Here is a 15,712-nt window from a genome sequence, read left to right as displayed (position 1 = left end):
AGGAGGAGGAGGAGGAGGAGGAATCCTTTCCTGTGTCTTGTTCTTGTTTCAAGGCTCAGACTGGTCCACTGTGCCCTTTGAAGCATCTCCTTCCTTCCCTTTCCTCCCCTGGCTTCTGAGTTCTCTCACAACTCTTCCAGCAAAGAAGATGTGGATCCTAAGTTTCAGATGGGGACTTACCCAAAGTGCCCCCCCCCCCAAACAAGAGGTGGCAGATGGGCCTGGCCCTGCTCCTTGAACGTCTCCCTTATCCTTCCTTCCCAGCTGGTCCTGCGAGTTCTGAGCCATAAAGAACAGCTGTAGCTCAGCATCAGCTGGGTCTCCTTCCCTGTGGCGATCACACACACACACACACACACACACACACACACACACACACAGAGGCAGGGATCTAGGTGCTTCCATGAAAGGCATGTTTCCCTCCTGAGTCAGAGCAGATTGAGAACAGCTGGCCTTTGGGCCTGGCTGGGCTGCAGTCCCAGGCTCCAGCCTTCCTTGAGAGCCATTCCCCACCTCCCTGCTGGAACCGCTGGGCAGCGGCCAGCACAGCTGCATCCCCTCCACAGGGCCTGCAATGATAGGCCCACGTTGCATCAGCTTGCCCTGTCTCTGTACAGCGCCAGGCCTGACAGCCAATGAGAGTCAGCCGAGTGTACAGACCCCAGCACTGGCCCACCCCACCCACCAAGGATCGCTCAGGCAGCCTGGTCCACCCACGGCCTTCTCAGCCCAGGAGGAGGAACAGGGGAAGCAACTATTCTATACAGCATCCTGCATGGCCTCAGCCTCAGCCTCAGCCTCTTCCACCAGGAGCCTTCTAGCCTCGTAGTTTGCCCTATAGAAGCCCACTGCCTCCCATAGGGCTTCCTACCCAGTCTCCATTTCAGGACCACCTCCTCACCCAGGCCTTTCTCCTTTCTCTTTTGTGGCTTCCAGGCCCAATACACCACCACACATTCCCTAGCCCTGCATTCTTGCCAGTTAAAGCTCCAGCCTTGCTCTGGGTTACTTGGTGGTCTCTGTGACATCTCCCTGACTCTCTCTTCCCCACACTGTAGCCTGGGCTGATAAGAAAAGCCAGCTCTGGCTGGAGGGACCTGGATTTCCCACCAGGGCTGCAGTGAAGTAATTCTTTTCAAGGAGTCTCCAAAGGCCAGAGGCTTCTCCAGCACCGCTCCCTCCCTGGATCTGTTTATGCTAAAGCATAGCCTTCCATTGGCTGGTGTTGTTGGTTTTTAATTTACTTTATTGATGTTTTGAGGTGATTAAAAAGTATACACTATTGAAGAAACTCCGGAGCAGAGAAAAGAAAAAGAGGTGATATACATTTGTCTCCAGCGACCATACTAAGCTGCTTAATTAAGAATGCTTCTTCTGAACCTTTCTCTATGACTACTATACACATCCATGTATGTATGTATGTATGTATGTATGTATGTATGTATGTATATCTATTAACTACTTACAATAAACATGTATTAAAAGGAAAGCAAACTCACAAGCTGGGTGTGGCAGTACACCTTTAATCCCAGCACCTGGAAAACAGAGGAAGGTAGCTGTCTCAAGGCCAGCCTGGTCTACATAACGAGTTCCAGACCAGCCAGGGCTACATAGTAAGACCCTGTCTCAAAACAAACAGCTAAAAGTAAACAAACTCAGATCTTTACCTAGCACAAAATACTTTCACAAGCAACTGGAAATCAAATAGTAGCTGAAGTTGGCTTTTTTTGTGTGAAGTATGAAGATCTTTCCTGATATCTAGCTCTGGATGTGGAATGTTCACAAGCATACTGTTTTATTAGCTACTTTATTTTTCATCCACCAATCTGTCGTTCTCAACCTGGGGTTCGAAGGGCTCTGTTCTGGTTCTGGTCTTGACAATACTCTATTCCTCACTGACTTTGTCTCCAGTTTATTTGTTTGAGACAGGGTCTCACTGTGTAGCCCCAGTTGCTCTGGAACACACTATATAGATTGGTCTGGCTTTGAATTCACAGAGAGCTGCCTGCTTCTTTCTGACGTCTAGGTTCAAAAGGATGCACCACCATGCCCGACCTTTGTCTCCAATCTCTAGCCACTACAAAAAAAATTGCCATGGGTGAACATTTTAAAAAATAGGTTCTAGGTGCTGGCGAGATGGCTCAGCAGTTAAGAGCACTGACTGCTCCTCCAAAGGTCCTGAGTTCAAATCCCAGCAACCACATGGTGTCTCACAACCATCTGTAATGAGATCTGATGCCCTCTTCTGGAGTGTCTGAAGACAGCTACAGTATACTTAGATATAATAATAAATAAATCTTAAAAAAAAAATAGGTTCTAGACACATTTGCTTATATCCAAAAATCACTTCCACAAGATAAATTCCTAATAGTGAATTTTTTCCCCAAGGAACACAAGCCATTTCATATTTTCGAAGTGTATGGATAGATAAAACACTAACACAGTCCCCAAAAAATTATGTTCAGCGTGAGATGAGAGTCTTGCATGTTGTCCTCCACCCAGCACTCTGTAGTGATGATCAGTGGGCCTGGTCGGTATTTCTCAGTGACCTTCCAAGGACGGTCCATGCAGAAGCAAGGGAATGCTCTGTACTCTACTTGCTTATGGGATGTTCCCACTCCCGTCTGTACAAAATCTTCCTTTCCTTGGTCTTTTCTTCATTTCTGTCCTTTCCCTTCTCCTTTGCTAGGGATTAAACCAAGGGTAACCCTTGGTAAGTGAGAGTCATGTCACTGAGCTATGGACTCCAGCTGCAAAGGTGCTGATTTCTCCTCCTGTGTATAAGCTCCCTTCTCTTTTCAAACAAGACCCTTCTGATCCATCCAGACGACAGGGAAGGAGGTGGAGATGAGCTGCAGAGGTTAGTGTGGTCTGTGTGGTGATTCTTCACCTTTCTAATGCTGTGACCCTCATGCTTGAGTGACCCCCAACCATAAAATTATTTCATTGCTACTGTTATGAATCATAATGTAGATATATGATTTGTAGGATATCTGATACATGACTTTTATGAAAGAGTCAATCAACCCCACCCCCTAAGGTGTCAAGACCCACAGGTTGAGAACCACTGGGTTAGCAGTTCTCCAAAGTCAATAGGTGATCTGTGGAGGGGTGGTGGGGAAAATAGATCCCAACACAGACTTCTCTACCTCATTCTAGCTTCAACCCTTGGCTGGCTCTGTGTGAGTGTATGTGCGTGTGTGTGTGTGTGTGTGTGTGTGTGTGGTGTGTGTGCACAGACAAGTGCCCATGTGCACTCACAAAATATGGGTGTGAAACTTTTGTAAATGTTCAGACTGACAGAGCAAGAAAGGTCATTGGCAGTTCCTCAGGGGAGATCCGGGTGACAGCCTGTGAGGGTGAGCAAGGTGTGAACTGTAGATCTTGACCTGGGTTTCCTGGAGATAGCTGTGCAGCCAGTGAGGCAGACAAGATCATGGGCACCTAGCCAAGCAGAAACAGAGCCAGGATGAGGCCCTTGTGTTTGGTAACACTAGGGTGCTGCACCAGGCTGAAGCACATTGGAGCCAGGGAGTGGGTGAGCACCGGTCATAGCTCCTTTCTAAATATCAGAGATGCTATGACAAGGAGGGCAGTTCTGTGGCCAACCTCATCATCCCTGTTATTCCGGGCATGCACACCACCTGGGAGACAGGAGGAGAAGTGGAGATAAATGACAGGGCCGAGTTAATCTGTGTCCAATCTGTGTCCCAAAGGCCTGGCCTTTCCCTCAGTGAGAGGGAAGAGCTGGGAAAAGGCAAAATCCCTGTCTGTGTGCCTGCCAACATCGCGCACATGCATGTATATCTCATGTAGTACATGTGGGTTTCCAGACAGTTACATGTAAATAAATGTATGCACACAGACATCTTGAATACTGTGTATAGTGCATGGCCACGTGGACACACACATGTCTCTATGGCACTCAGTGGCCTCGGGTCCCTTGGGTATTGTGGCAGAGGTGTGGGTGAGGGCACTGGAGTTCCTGAGTAGTTGCAGATGGCTGGGCATGGGGCTTGCTCTGGGGGCAGGGAAAGGGAGCTTCCAGGTCTTCATTGCCACCCCAACGTCTCTCTCCCTCATGGCAGCGGCGGCTGCACAGCCTCCTTAGATGGAAGGCCCTAGCAAGCATTCTTGGGAGGGTTAGAGATTGCAGAACTCCTGACTCATGCTTGGGCTGAGAGCTCACTTGGCCTCTGGACAACTGTCACAGAGTGGTTGTCTGTAGGCCCTGCCTCTAAGGAGAGGGCGGCTTCTTTAAGCCAAAGAAAGGGATTGCACTTCCTCTTCTAAACTGAAGCAGCCCGAGGGGACCATCCCGGGGTCTGGGACAAATGCTCTCCAGCCTTTGTCTGGTTCTGCGCCTTCCCTTTCCCGAATGCTGTGAGCCTTGCTGGAGCTGTTCACTCTCTCACCCGCTTATCCCAGGATGCTTAAAATGGAAACATGTTCACTCAAGAATCAGATAGGAATGGAAGCTATGGGCAGTGTGGAGACTTAAATGACAGGCTAGCGTCTGTCCTAGAGTCCTTGGTATGAAGACTGACTCTAGTCACAGGGGCCCAAAGAAGCTATCCCTGGCCAAACTGTGTCCAGCCTAAGGCAGGCTCAGAAAAAGGAGGTGTCGTGAATGGGAAAGGGTTCAGGCATGGTCTCGAGCTCAGCTCCAGCTCAGACATGCTGTGAGACCCAAAGCAAATACCCCACTCTGGGGCTCAGTTTTCCTCTCTGGCAAGTGTGGATGGAGTGAACTGCAAGGAGTTCTGGTTCCCATTGCCCCTGGACCTTGAGAACCGCAAGCAAGGCTCCTACCCTTAGGCAGGACAAGGTGGCTGGAGCAGAGCTGCGGACACTAAAGGAATCCAGGCATGAGCACCGGAGAGTTTCTGAACCTGTTTGAATCTCCTCCCACTCCTTTCAAAAGAGGCTTTCTCTGGAGCAAGCTGCCTGGAGTGTGGGGGAAGGGCTCCAGTGTCTGGGGCTGGGCTCGGAGCTAAGAATAATGTGGCCAAGGCTCTCGACATTTTTTTGCTGATGTTGGAAATTTAAAGGAGCCATGGTCTTTTCTTTTCTAAGGAGATTGAGTTAGCCGCTTCCCACGTGTCCCTCGCTGGCCCAGCTAAGGCTTTCATCCGCTACCTTTTTTTTATGCCAGACTCTGGGCTGGGAGCTAGGGACCCAGAGGGAGGAGGGTGAGGCCTCTCCTGCCCTTTCAAAGTCCCCAGTGACATTCACTAACAATCTGGGTGAGATAGCATAGACACCCAGGAGGCACTGCAGCCTGACAGGCATAGAGGAGGCTTCTGGCCAGGCGAGCTACACAAGAGTTTGTTGAAGCTGCAGGGGGCCCCAGGCCCGCACAGACTCCAGGATTCAGCTTCATTGACAGCAAATGGAGGGCTTCTGTCTCTACTCTCCTACTCCTACTGGGGTTCTGGATTTGTCTATCACAGGGAGCCTCAGTTTACCCTCTGCTAATCGGGAGAGTCATAGCTCTCTTAGCATCCCCTTGCAGTGCTAGCCTGGATGCTTCCAATGGAGGCCTAGATGCTGGCAGATGGAGAGCAGAGCAAAATGGAGGTGGGACTGTAAGGGATTTTTACATTGGATCTGCTGCAAACCCAGCAAACCAGCTTTGATGAGCTTTCCACTGCTCTGTCAGCTCACAGCCTACCAACTGAATTCCAGAAGACCCCAAGAGCCAAGATGAGGATGATAGTAGAAAGAGGGATCTCCTCTGTGATCTAGGTGGAATCCTTACCTAGCAAAGATTTATCTTTATGAGCAGTACCCAGAGGATGCAGGAGGAAGCAAAGGAGAATCAGCCACCACAGAGATGGATACTGTCCTGCCTGTGCCTACATAGTTTGCTCAAGATCAGATCTGTTCTACAAAACAACAATGGGCTGCCAGGTCACCGTTCTTAGACAGAGGCAGGCCCTTGCCTTTGGGGGACATTCACTAGAAAATACTAAGTTTGCAGGAACAAAGGCCCAAGCTTTTACTGAAGGTTCCCCTTGACTTCGACCTCCTGCCTCCAGCATCCGGGACTTCAGGCATGTGACACTAGGTCTGGTACCATGATTCTTTTTTCTTCTTCTCAAGACTGTTGACTCTGTTATTCTACCAAGCTAAGATTCCTTCCTGAGGTCCAAAGACTTTATGGGGCTTCTGTATGAGATTATCCTCTGTGGCAGTCAGTCACTTGAGAATTCATATAGTCTCTGATCCTTTGATTGGGGTCTAAGTCTATTAGGATCTAATATTTCCCTCAGCCTGTAGAGGAGAAGGCTGGGCAGCAATAGCCAGCTGGGTCTTTGTAGAGAAACTGGGTGGAGGTCCACCCCCCCAACCCACCCCCCACCCACTGTTCTCTATAACTCCAGAGAAATCATCTTCTGGGACACTGGGTGCAAGGATACACCTGTTTTACAGGCTCCGCATGTGGGAGAAAGAAGATATTTAGGTGTCTGTTGATTGTTTGGGAATGAATACAGGGTCTCTCTGGGACTGGGGCTCAGTGGCAGTTTGCTTTCTTAGCTTTCCTGAGGATCTAGGTTTGAATCCCAGTACACTAAAAGAGGAGGAAAAAAAGCCTCTCACCCCCCCTCCCCCAGGGATGTCCATCTGTTGTCTATCATTCCACTATCAGAAGACAGGAGGACCCTAAAACAACTGACCTCACCTATGGAATTCTCCACTAGCCGCACACACCCCTCAGAAAGGAGGTCCTGGAGGCAGGGACTTTGCCCCGTGTGCAGATTTGTGCACCACACTAGAATAGTAAAGAGTATACTATCAGTTAACTCAGGGCTCAAGAAGCTATCTGCTGTAAGAGGGTGGGAAGGGGTGGGGCGGGAGGGCCTGAGCCCTAAGAGGGGCCAGAGATAGGGACAGACTGAGGGAGATAGCAGGGATGACCCCCTTGAGGTGGAGAAAGGGGCAGTTAGGACTTAACATCACACATCAATCAAGGGCACTGGGTGCAGAAGGAAGGTCACACAACACAGTTCTTAATGCATCCAGGATGTTCCCTCCGGTACACCTCTTCATTCGTGTCCAGTAGGACCACCTAGGTGTCTGTCTAAAATCAGGTCAAGACTTGGCTGCTGAGGGTGAGGGTCCAGCTGCAACTCTCAGGGCCTCTCCTCCCCAGGGACGTTTCCAGGGTGAACCCCTGCCTCTGACTCTTTCCCAAGGCAAAGGAGAGGGCCCCTGACTAAGGAGTAGGGATGGGGGTCCCTGATTAAAGCTTGCTACCAGCAGGCAATGGATCAACTGGGGCAGAGCAGGGAAATGTGTGGCAGAAGGGATGTGTGATCAGAGCAGGCTTGTGTGGATAACCCCGAGAAGAAGGGAACTCCAGTCCCCAAGAGCAGGACTTTGGAGCCTTCAGTTCGCTCTGCCTTTGGTTCACTCTGTAGTCTAAACCCTGCTTTCCCACTCCCAGGACCGCGGAATCCCAAGAATGCCCTGGCTCCCAAGGTCTAGCTGGTGAGGGAGGAGAGTCCCTTCTACCTAGTAGGATGAGAGGGCAGTAGGACCCAGGGGCAGGGAGAGCGCCCGCAGGCACAGGGGCGGGAGCCAGGGTGGTTGGGGGAGGTCTTTGGCTTTTTTATTTTTTTTTCTCCTCTCCGAGCCAAGGCGCCCTCCGGAAGCGTTTCCAACTTTCCAGAAGTTTCTTAGGATAGGCAGGAGGGGGTGGGGCCAGTCATATATAGATCCAGGGCCCGCGGCCGGGAGCTGAGTAGAGCCTGTGTGAGGAGCGAGTGTCCCGTCCGTCCCGGAGCAGCCCAGCCCGGCCCAGGTGAGGGGCGGGGGCGGCCGGGCGATTTGGGGTTGCGCATTGGCCAAGGGGGAACGGAACGGATCGCTCCAAAGCTTGGGGTCCTGACACAGGAGGGCAGTGAAAGATCGGACATGGAACAGTCACGCCTGGGGGTCCCTGGAGCTATAGTCTAGTACGCGGACTGGCTGGAGAAGTGCGGAGGAGTCTCAGCAGCTCGGGAAAGGTTAAAGGTGGTGAAAGGGATTGAGTCGAGCCAAATGCTGATGACCTGCACAACCGAGAGGGAGGGCGGGGGACACCTGACTGTCCCATCGTCCACCGGGAAGGGTCAGCTCTGCAATCCCTAACTCAGGAGTGAAGGCCCAGGGACCCGCAGTGATGGATTCCAGAACAAGCTCCCCCCAGGCTGTGTAGGGGCCTCTGAACCTAGCACAGGAGATGCCGCAAGTCTTGGTTTCTCTTGACCGGGAGTTAAGGACCCCTTTGCTTTGGAGAGCAGTCGCTTTTTAAGCAGTATCCTATGTAAAAGGTGGCCGGACTTGACCAACTCTGCTGTCACCTCACCCAAAAGGGGTGTCATCAGGGTCCCCAGGCCCTGGCTAGTTTGAGTCACCCTGGTCCTTCCGCCCACCCATCTGGTTCCTGCAGGGTGAGGACTTCCTCTGAGGCCCTGAGGTATCCTGCCTCCAGCTTGGGGACATTCCTGAGCCTCCAGACGAAAGGAAGAAGGCATTCCCTGTATGGGCTAAAGGCCTAGCTCTCCACTTCCCGTGTTCCCTTCTGAGCCCTTTGGTATCCAGGGCACGGACGGAGGCCCTTGGGAAACTGGGGGCTTTGATTGCCTGGAAGTCAGGCCGAGGCCACACCCTGCTCTCTGATAGTTCTGTACCCATCCCCCATTTCCGTCTGGTCCTTTGTCTCTCTCGGAGGATTCCCTGCAGAGGTGTTTTTGTAGTGGGTTGCTGTGTAACAGGACACCACAGTGGTCCGCCAGAGAGCTTTGCTGAAGGCAGAGCCCCCTCTAGGAAGCCTGACCTGCTTGAGCAGAGGAGGCCCAAGCTGGGCCCTGGTTTCTCCCTCTGCAAAAGAGGTTATCCACCTCCTTACTCCGGGTACCCATTGGGGACTGGGCCTGACAGGCCTCTGTTCCCCATGTCTCTAGGGGGTCCCATTTCTTCACTCTTCTGTTTTCTTTCAGAATGAAAAAGGCAGGCAGTGATCTCCCTCTGAGGCACTTTCAAGGTACTTTAGACCCTTCAAGTGTCTGAGAACCCCCCCTGGTGTTCCTCCCTGCCTCCTGGCATCTGCTCCCCCTTGGTCCCATCACAGGCTCCCTGGCCCAGTGGTGGACATGGCCTTTGGCTCTGTGGTATCTTATTTTTTGTTTTGTTTTAATGGGACTGTAAAATGTCTAACGTTGGCCGGAGGGCTGGCATTTCCCTGTGGCAGATGGGTTGGGCTGTGGGAGGCTGGCTTGCTTGCAGAGACTTGCCTACTTTCATTCCTAATGCTGGGCTTAACGGGGTGGCCCTTCTCAGATTTCTGAAGTGCAGTTGTAAAAAACTAAAGCCTGAGAGACTCCTGGACTCTCCAGGCAAATCCTCCGCATCCCAGGTTCCCAAGCCAGGCTTCCAGTTTTCTTACCCTCCACTGGCCTATGGAGATAAAGCAGCTTCTGTCTGCCACGTCACCCAGGGCCTTGTGGCTGCCTGAGGAATCCCAAACTAGTCATTTGGAGCTTTTTGGAGAAGCCCCTCCCAACCCCTGGTTGGCTGAGCATGGGGGCTGTCAAGATGGTGGGTGCCACGTGGCAGGGCTAGGCTTCTCTTCCCCTTCCTTAGGCAGGCTGATGGCCTGTGTTGGATCAGTGGTCCTTTGAGTAGGGTAGCCACGTGTCTGTTGCCCGTAACCCATCAATTCACTATTTTTACTCTCATCTTTGAGTGTCCCATGAATTCCATGGTCACCCTGTCTTTGAGGTCTAGTGAGGAAGGAGCCAATCTGGACTTGAGGACCCCACCTCCCTTAAGAGTGAGAGGTCTCACATCGTTCCCCAGGCAGCTTTGAGGCTGTGGTCCTCCGTACCCTCTCCCCCTCCAGGGCCTTTGCACTGTTTTTCAAGGTCCCTAGAGGGGAAGCAGCTGAGGAGGTACAAGGCCAGTCTGGCCTTAAGAGGCCAGCAGTAGGGTCATCTCCAAAATCCCCTGCTCTTTCAGGCAGGGCAGGCTCTCAAGGGACTTTCTATCTTCCTAAAAGACTGTGAACGCGGGGAGGTCTTCCCGATCAGGGGCACCCTGTCTTCCTCCACGGTTCTTCCTGAACTGCTACATGAAGCTGAGGTGGGGAAGGATGAACTGAGGAGGACATGGGGAGAGATGAGCCGAGGAGGGTGTGGGAATGGAGACCTTTGTGATCCGTGACTTCCCAAAAGGGGACAGGGCTTGTCTTGGGGACTCTTGCTACCGCTGGAGTTTAGGAAGGGAACTTGAAGGCATCTTTGGGGTTCTAGAACAGATGGTGATGTGGCCGTGGCTGCCCCATGGGAGGGTGGAATGAAATTTATGGCTCTGGCTTCCTAAAGGATGGAGGGAAAGGGTCTGTATGCCACTGAGCCGTGACTCACCCCCTTCCTCAGGATCTTGCCCTTGCTGCTCCCTTAGAAAACCCATGCTACTCGAGGTTTCTAAAGACTTGGTCCCACGAGCATTTGTCATGGGATTTCTTATCCAGTTCAGGTTTTTTGTTTGTTTGGTTGGTTATGGTTTTTGGTAGGTGGGCAGGCCAAGTCCCTACTAAGGGAGACCTAGACCCTTCCTGCTAAGGAAAGAGTCTGAGGCTGGTTGGTTGTGCGTGCGAGTGCACACTCAAGGTCACCCTAGGGGCAGCAGAGTGGAGCATCTGGGTTCCCCCATTTTTTTAATAGTGAACCGGGCAGTAACTTATTAATGTCTCGGGACAGAATGCAAGGCCCTGAGAGGACCAGCCGGCAGCTCCATTCCACGCAGTGTCCTCTGCCCAGACACCTGGGTTTCCTGCAGAACCCCAGCCCAACTGCTGCCTTTTCCTAACCAACAAAGGTCCCGAGGCTCTAGGAAACTAGAGTCAGATTTCACAAAGGCCAATATGGGTGCCATTCTGGCCAGTAGCTCTGACCCTTAGAAACAGTTATGCTAAATGCTGGGCATTGAGATGTTGTAGAGAACCAGCTATGCTAGGTTTCCAGCTCTAGTGGCTACAGCCTACTACAGGACACCTACAGATTCATAATAAATATACAGTTAGGTATAAGTGTTGAATGCCCCATGGGGGACTTGGTAGATGGCCTGGTAATATGCCAAGAACTTTTGTTTTAGGTAAGGAATTCTAAGAAGGCCTGTGAGAAGCTGGCTAGCCCTGAGTCAAGTCTGGGCTACAGAACTGAGTTCTCTTGCTCCTGTCCCCTTGGTGGCTTGGTGGGCCAGCTAGGAAGAAAAGCATAAGCTTCAGGGTGGCTCTCTCTTTATCTGTAGCCTTCACAGGTCCTCTGTGGTGCACACAGCCCACCTCCCAGCCATGCGCTCTCTCCTTCTGGGCACCTTATGCCTCCTGGCCGTGGCCCTGGCAGCCGAGGTGAAGAAACCCCTAGAGGCCGCAGCTCCTGGTACCGCAGAGAAGCTGAGTTCCAAGGCGACCACACTGGCAGAGCGCAGCACAGGCCTGGCCTTCAGCCTGTATCAGGCAATGGCCAAAGACCAGGCAGTGGAGAACATCCTCCTGTCACCCTTGGTGGTGGCCTCCTCCCTGGGTCTTGTGTCACTGGGTGGTAAAGCCACCACAGCTTCGCAGGCAAAGGCGGTGCTGAGCGCAGAGAAGCTGCGGGACGAGGAGGTACACACGGGTCTGGGTGAGCTGCTCCGCTCCCTCAGTAACTCCACTGCGCGCAACGTGACCTGGAAACTGGGCAGCCGCCTGTACGGGCCCAGCTCCGTGAGCTTCGCTGATGACTTCGTGCGCAGCAGCAAACAACACTACAACTGTGAACACTCCAAGATCAACTTCCGAGACAAGCGCAGTGCCCTGCAGTCCATCAACGAGTGGGCCTCGCAGACCACCGACGGCAAGCTGCCAGAGGTCACCAAGGATGTGGAGCGCACGGACGGGGCACTGCTTGTTAACGCCATGTTCTTTAAGCGTGAGTCTCAGGGATGGGGTGAAGGAGAAGGGAGACCATTTCCCAGCCCCCTGAACTTGATTGAGTCTCCTTATGCTAAATCTTTCATTGCTTCTCATTGAGCACTACCACAATGGGCAGAGGCAGGGCTATTGGTAAACACTCTTTATATACTAGAAACCAGGTCCAGGAACCAGGTAGGAATCTCTAGGGTAGGACTGTACCACATTAGTGTTTTGTTCTGTTTTGTTTTGTTTTAAGATTTGTTTATTTATTTTATGTATATGAGTACACCACTGCTCTCTTCAGACACACCAGAAGAGAGCATCAGATCCTATCACAGATGGTTGTGAGCCACCATGTGGTTGCTGGGAATTGAACTCAGGACCTCTGGAAGAGCAGTCAGTGCTCTTTACCTCTGAGCCATCTCTCAGCCCCCACATTAGGGTTCTTGCTTCTGTAAGTTGGAACCTATGAGACTCGGTAATTGGTTCAGCTTCCGCAGAATGAATTAAGGACCCATGGAGGCAGTGTTAGCCCCATTTCACAGCGTAGGAGACCAAGGCTCAGGTAGGATGAAGTAGACACAAGACTAGGGACAAGTACATCTAAATTGACTGAATTGATCTGGGGTTGATTTTGTGTGAGCATCTATGTATGGGGGAGTGACCTAAGAGCTTGCTGGCAGGGAAAGGTGACCCCTGCTTTACAAATAGGTGAACCTAGGTGAGAAATCTAATTGTAGCTAGTCTGTCTGCATTAGGATGCAGGTCTGGTCGGACCTGGACCTCTGTCATGCATGTGTTGCTTTTGGTCATCTTTCTGGCCACACAGAATTTAAAGAGAAGATTTTTTTTAATTAACTAATTTACTTACTCTTTTTATGCGTATGTGGGTGTGCATGCATGAGTTTTTGTGTACCACAAGTGTAGTTGAGCTCTAAGTGATTGTGAGCGGCCATGTGGGTGCTAGGAACCGAACCAGGTCCTCTGCAAGAGCAGAAAGCACTCATAACCAATGAGCCATCTGTCCAGCCTTGAGCTTGTGAAGAAGACCTAAGGGTGGCCTTTGGTTACTCCTGCCCAAGGCATAGACCCCACCTCAGTTACCCAGTGGGGAAGAAAGCCTGTCTCAGCTAGTTTCCCAGACACTGACTGATACCACGCAAGCCTGAGGACATGAACTTCATGCAATTGGGAGTGATAGAGAGACCAACGTGCGCAGACAGGGAACGCGTACTCAGTAGACTGAGGGCTTGCCACACATAAGGGAGCAAAGAGCACAGGGCATGGGTGGAGCCTAGAGCACTCAGTGGGATGGTTGTGGGCTAATCATGTCTGGGGGACGCAGCTCATTGACACCTGGTTTTATTTCTCCTCTACAGCACACTGGGATGAGAAGTTTCACCATAAGATGGTGGACAACCGTGGCTTCATGGTGACCCGCTCCTATACCGTGGGTGTTACGATGATGCACCGGACAGGTAGATGACTTGCCAGACAGAGGGTCAAGGTGTGGGGGTCTCGGGGTGCCCAGATCTGATTTGCCCCTTACCCCTCAGTGTACTCAACATCCTCTGTTCTTCATCCACACAGGCCTCTACAACTACTATGATGATGATAAGGAGAAGCTGCAGATGGTGGAGATGCCCCTGGCCCACAAGCTCTCCAGCCTCATCATTCTCATGCCCCACCATGTGGAGCCGCTTGAACGCCTGGAGAAGCTGCTGACCAAGGAGCAGCTGAAGGCCTGGATGGGGAAGATGCAGAAGAAAGCTGTCGCCATCTCCCTGCCCAAGGGCGTGGTGGAGGTGACCCATGACCTGCAGGTGAGGGCCAGAGGGTAGTGGCTAGGGCAGGTTTCACCCAGTTGCTCAGCAGGTCCATCCTTCATCCACAGGGCATCCAGGTAGTACTGGGCTCTGCTGAGAAGTGGCAGGCTGTCAGTCCTCCACAGCAGAGCTGAGGCGAGGGGAGGGAGCCAACACTGGGCTCTGCTGAGAAGTGGGCCCTTGGGGAGGATGGACTGAAAACAGCTGAACAGCTACTGGGTGTTATCCCTAGCCAGGACCTACAGTGGGCTGAGCCCTCTCGAGAAAATGCCTCACGGACATGCCTACACACCAGTCTGGTCTCCAGTGGTTTCTTATTGATGGCTTTCCTCTTGGCTAACTCTAGACTGTGTCAAGTTGATAAGTAAAGCTAATGGTGATAGGAGGATTCAGGTCCTGGTGGTATACAGAGGAATGAGAGGAACAGTGGCTTGCAGCATCTAGCATCGTGCCTGGAGCAGGGTGTTCGGGCACTGTATCTTTTTGGAGGAGCCTCCAGGGTGGTGTGGATGGAGGATGGAGGCGTAAGAGCCTGGCACATGTGGCCTCATCAATCACCTGTTCCTACAGAAACATCTGGCCGGACTGGGCCTGACCGAGGCCATCGACAAGAACAAGGCAGACTTATCGCGCATGTCTGGCAAGAAGGACCTGTACCTGGCCAGTGTGTTCCACGCCACTGCCTTCGAATGGGACACAGAGGGCAATCCCTTTGACCAAGACATCTACGGGCGCGAGGAGCTGCGCAGCCCCAAGCTGTTCTATGCCGACCACCCCTTCATCTTCCTGGTGCGAGATAATCAGAGCGGCTCCTTGCTGTTCATTGGGCGTCTGGTCCGGCCCAAGGGAGACAAGATGCGAGATGAGTTGTAGAGTAGTTCAAGAGTGGGCGTGGCTTGGCACAGCAGGAAGTAGCCAAAGGTTCCTGAGACACATGGGTGCTATTGTGGGGGGAGGGGGAGGCACCAACCCTGGATAGTCCACAGGTGGGGGGTGGGGGCAGTGCAGATCAGAATTCCCATATGTCTGAGTGGGTATTTTTAGACAGAATCCACTCCGTTAGTACATGGAGCCCAGATACTAACCAAAATCAGGGGTGTCACAGTCATTTTGTTCTGCCCTGCAAGTTTTAGGTCCAATCTGCCTCAACAGTCAATCAGTGTTCATATTTATGGCCAAGCATTCTATCTGTGAGACAATCGAGCTGGGGGTAGGGCAGCCTAGCTCTCTTTGTCACCATGCCCTGAACCCTTCTCAGTTTTCTTGTTCATACCCGCCCCCCCCCCCCACTCCCTTTAACCATAAAACTAGGTGCTGCTGCCCCAGGACTGCCCACCCTTAAAATGATCCTTGCCCAGCAGTGGGAGCTGGGAGACAGTGCATGGGAGGGGACCGGGGCATAGCCTGTCCTAGAACTGTTACATTGGGCATCACAGTCACAAACTTTTGTTTTTCTCCCTTTTTTAGTTTTTCAAGGATGGGGAGAAGGGGAATATGAGCCTTTGTTGCTTTCAAAACGAGAACAGTTTGTACAATTTTTTTTTTGAATAAAACTTTTCCAATGAAATGTTATAGATGTGTGGAAGAAGGAGGTTCCCATATCATTCTTTCTAAGACTAAGTCTGTGGTTTAAGCAGAGTGTCTCCAGCTCTGAAGTTCTGGTAGATAACCAGACGATGCATATGGTTACTGTGTGCTGAGTTCTATGTTCTGCTGTGGGCCTGTGGGACCTGAACAACAGAGTGGAAGTCCAAGTACTGCAGTCCTACACTCTGAGGGATCCTGCTTGTCACTCTGGTTTCATTGCAAGTTGGTCGCAACTCAGGGGCCAGAGAAGGCGAACAGGCACATGAGTAATTAACAGGCTTATTGACTTGGCCTAGGCTGTACAGAGGAGGCTAGTGGGAATCCTTCTCAGATAATCACAAAATGGGTTTGTGAT

General features: G+C 51.8%; 1 protein-coding gene across 2 annotated transcripts; it reads left to right on the top strand.

The window, feature by feature from the left end:
• The first annotated feature begins 7,624 nt into the window (after nucleotides 1-7,624).
• On the top strand, nucleotides 7,625-15,342 carry Serpinh1 (serpin family H member 1). Of its 2 annotated transcripts, XM_031387489.1 has the most exons (6): nucleotides 7,625-7,807; nucleotides 8,988-9,031; nucleotides 11,299-11,960; nucleotides 13,324-13,422; nucleotides 13,535-13,767; nucleotides 14,341-15,342. In XM_031387489.1, exons 3-6 carry the CDS (start codon nucleotides 11,342-11,344, stop codon nucleotides 14,641-14,643), a joined length of 1,254 nt encoding a protein of 417 aa, XP_031243349.1. In that variant the 5' UTR covers nucleotides 7,625-7,807; nucleotides 8,988-9,031; nucleotides 11,299-11,341; the 3' UTR covers nucleotides 14,644-15,342. The 2 variants fall into 2 exon arrangements, with proteins under 2 accessions (XP_031243349.1, XP_031243348.1); XM_031387488.1 differs by lacking the exon at nucleotides 8,988-9,031 and having other exon boundaries at nucleotides 7,626-7,807.
• The last annotated feature ends 370 nt before the right edge of the window (nucleotides 15,343-15,712 follow it).

Source organism: Mastomys coucha, unplaced genomic scaffold, assembly GCF_008632895.1.
Source record: "Mastomys coucha isolate ucsf_1 unplaced genomic scaffold, UCSF_Mcou_1 pScaffold21, whole genome shotgun sequence".
Classification (NCBI taxonomy): domain Eukaryota; kingdom Metazoa; phylum Chordata; class Mammalia; order Rodentia; family Muridae; genus Mastomys; species Mastomys coucha.
This window is presented reverse-complemented; position numbering and strand designations above follow the sequence as displayed.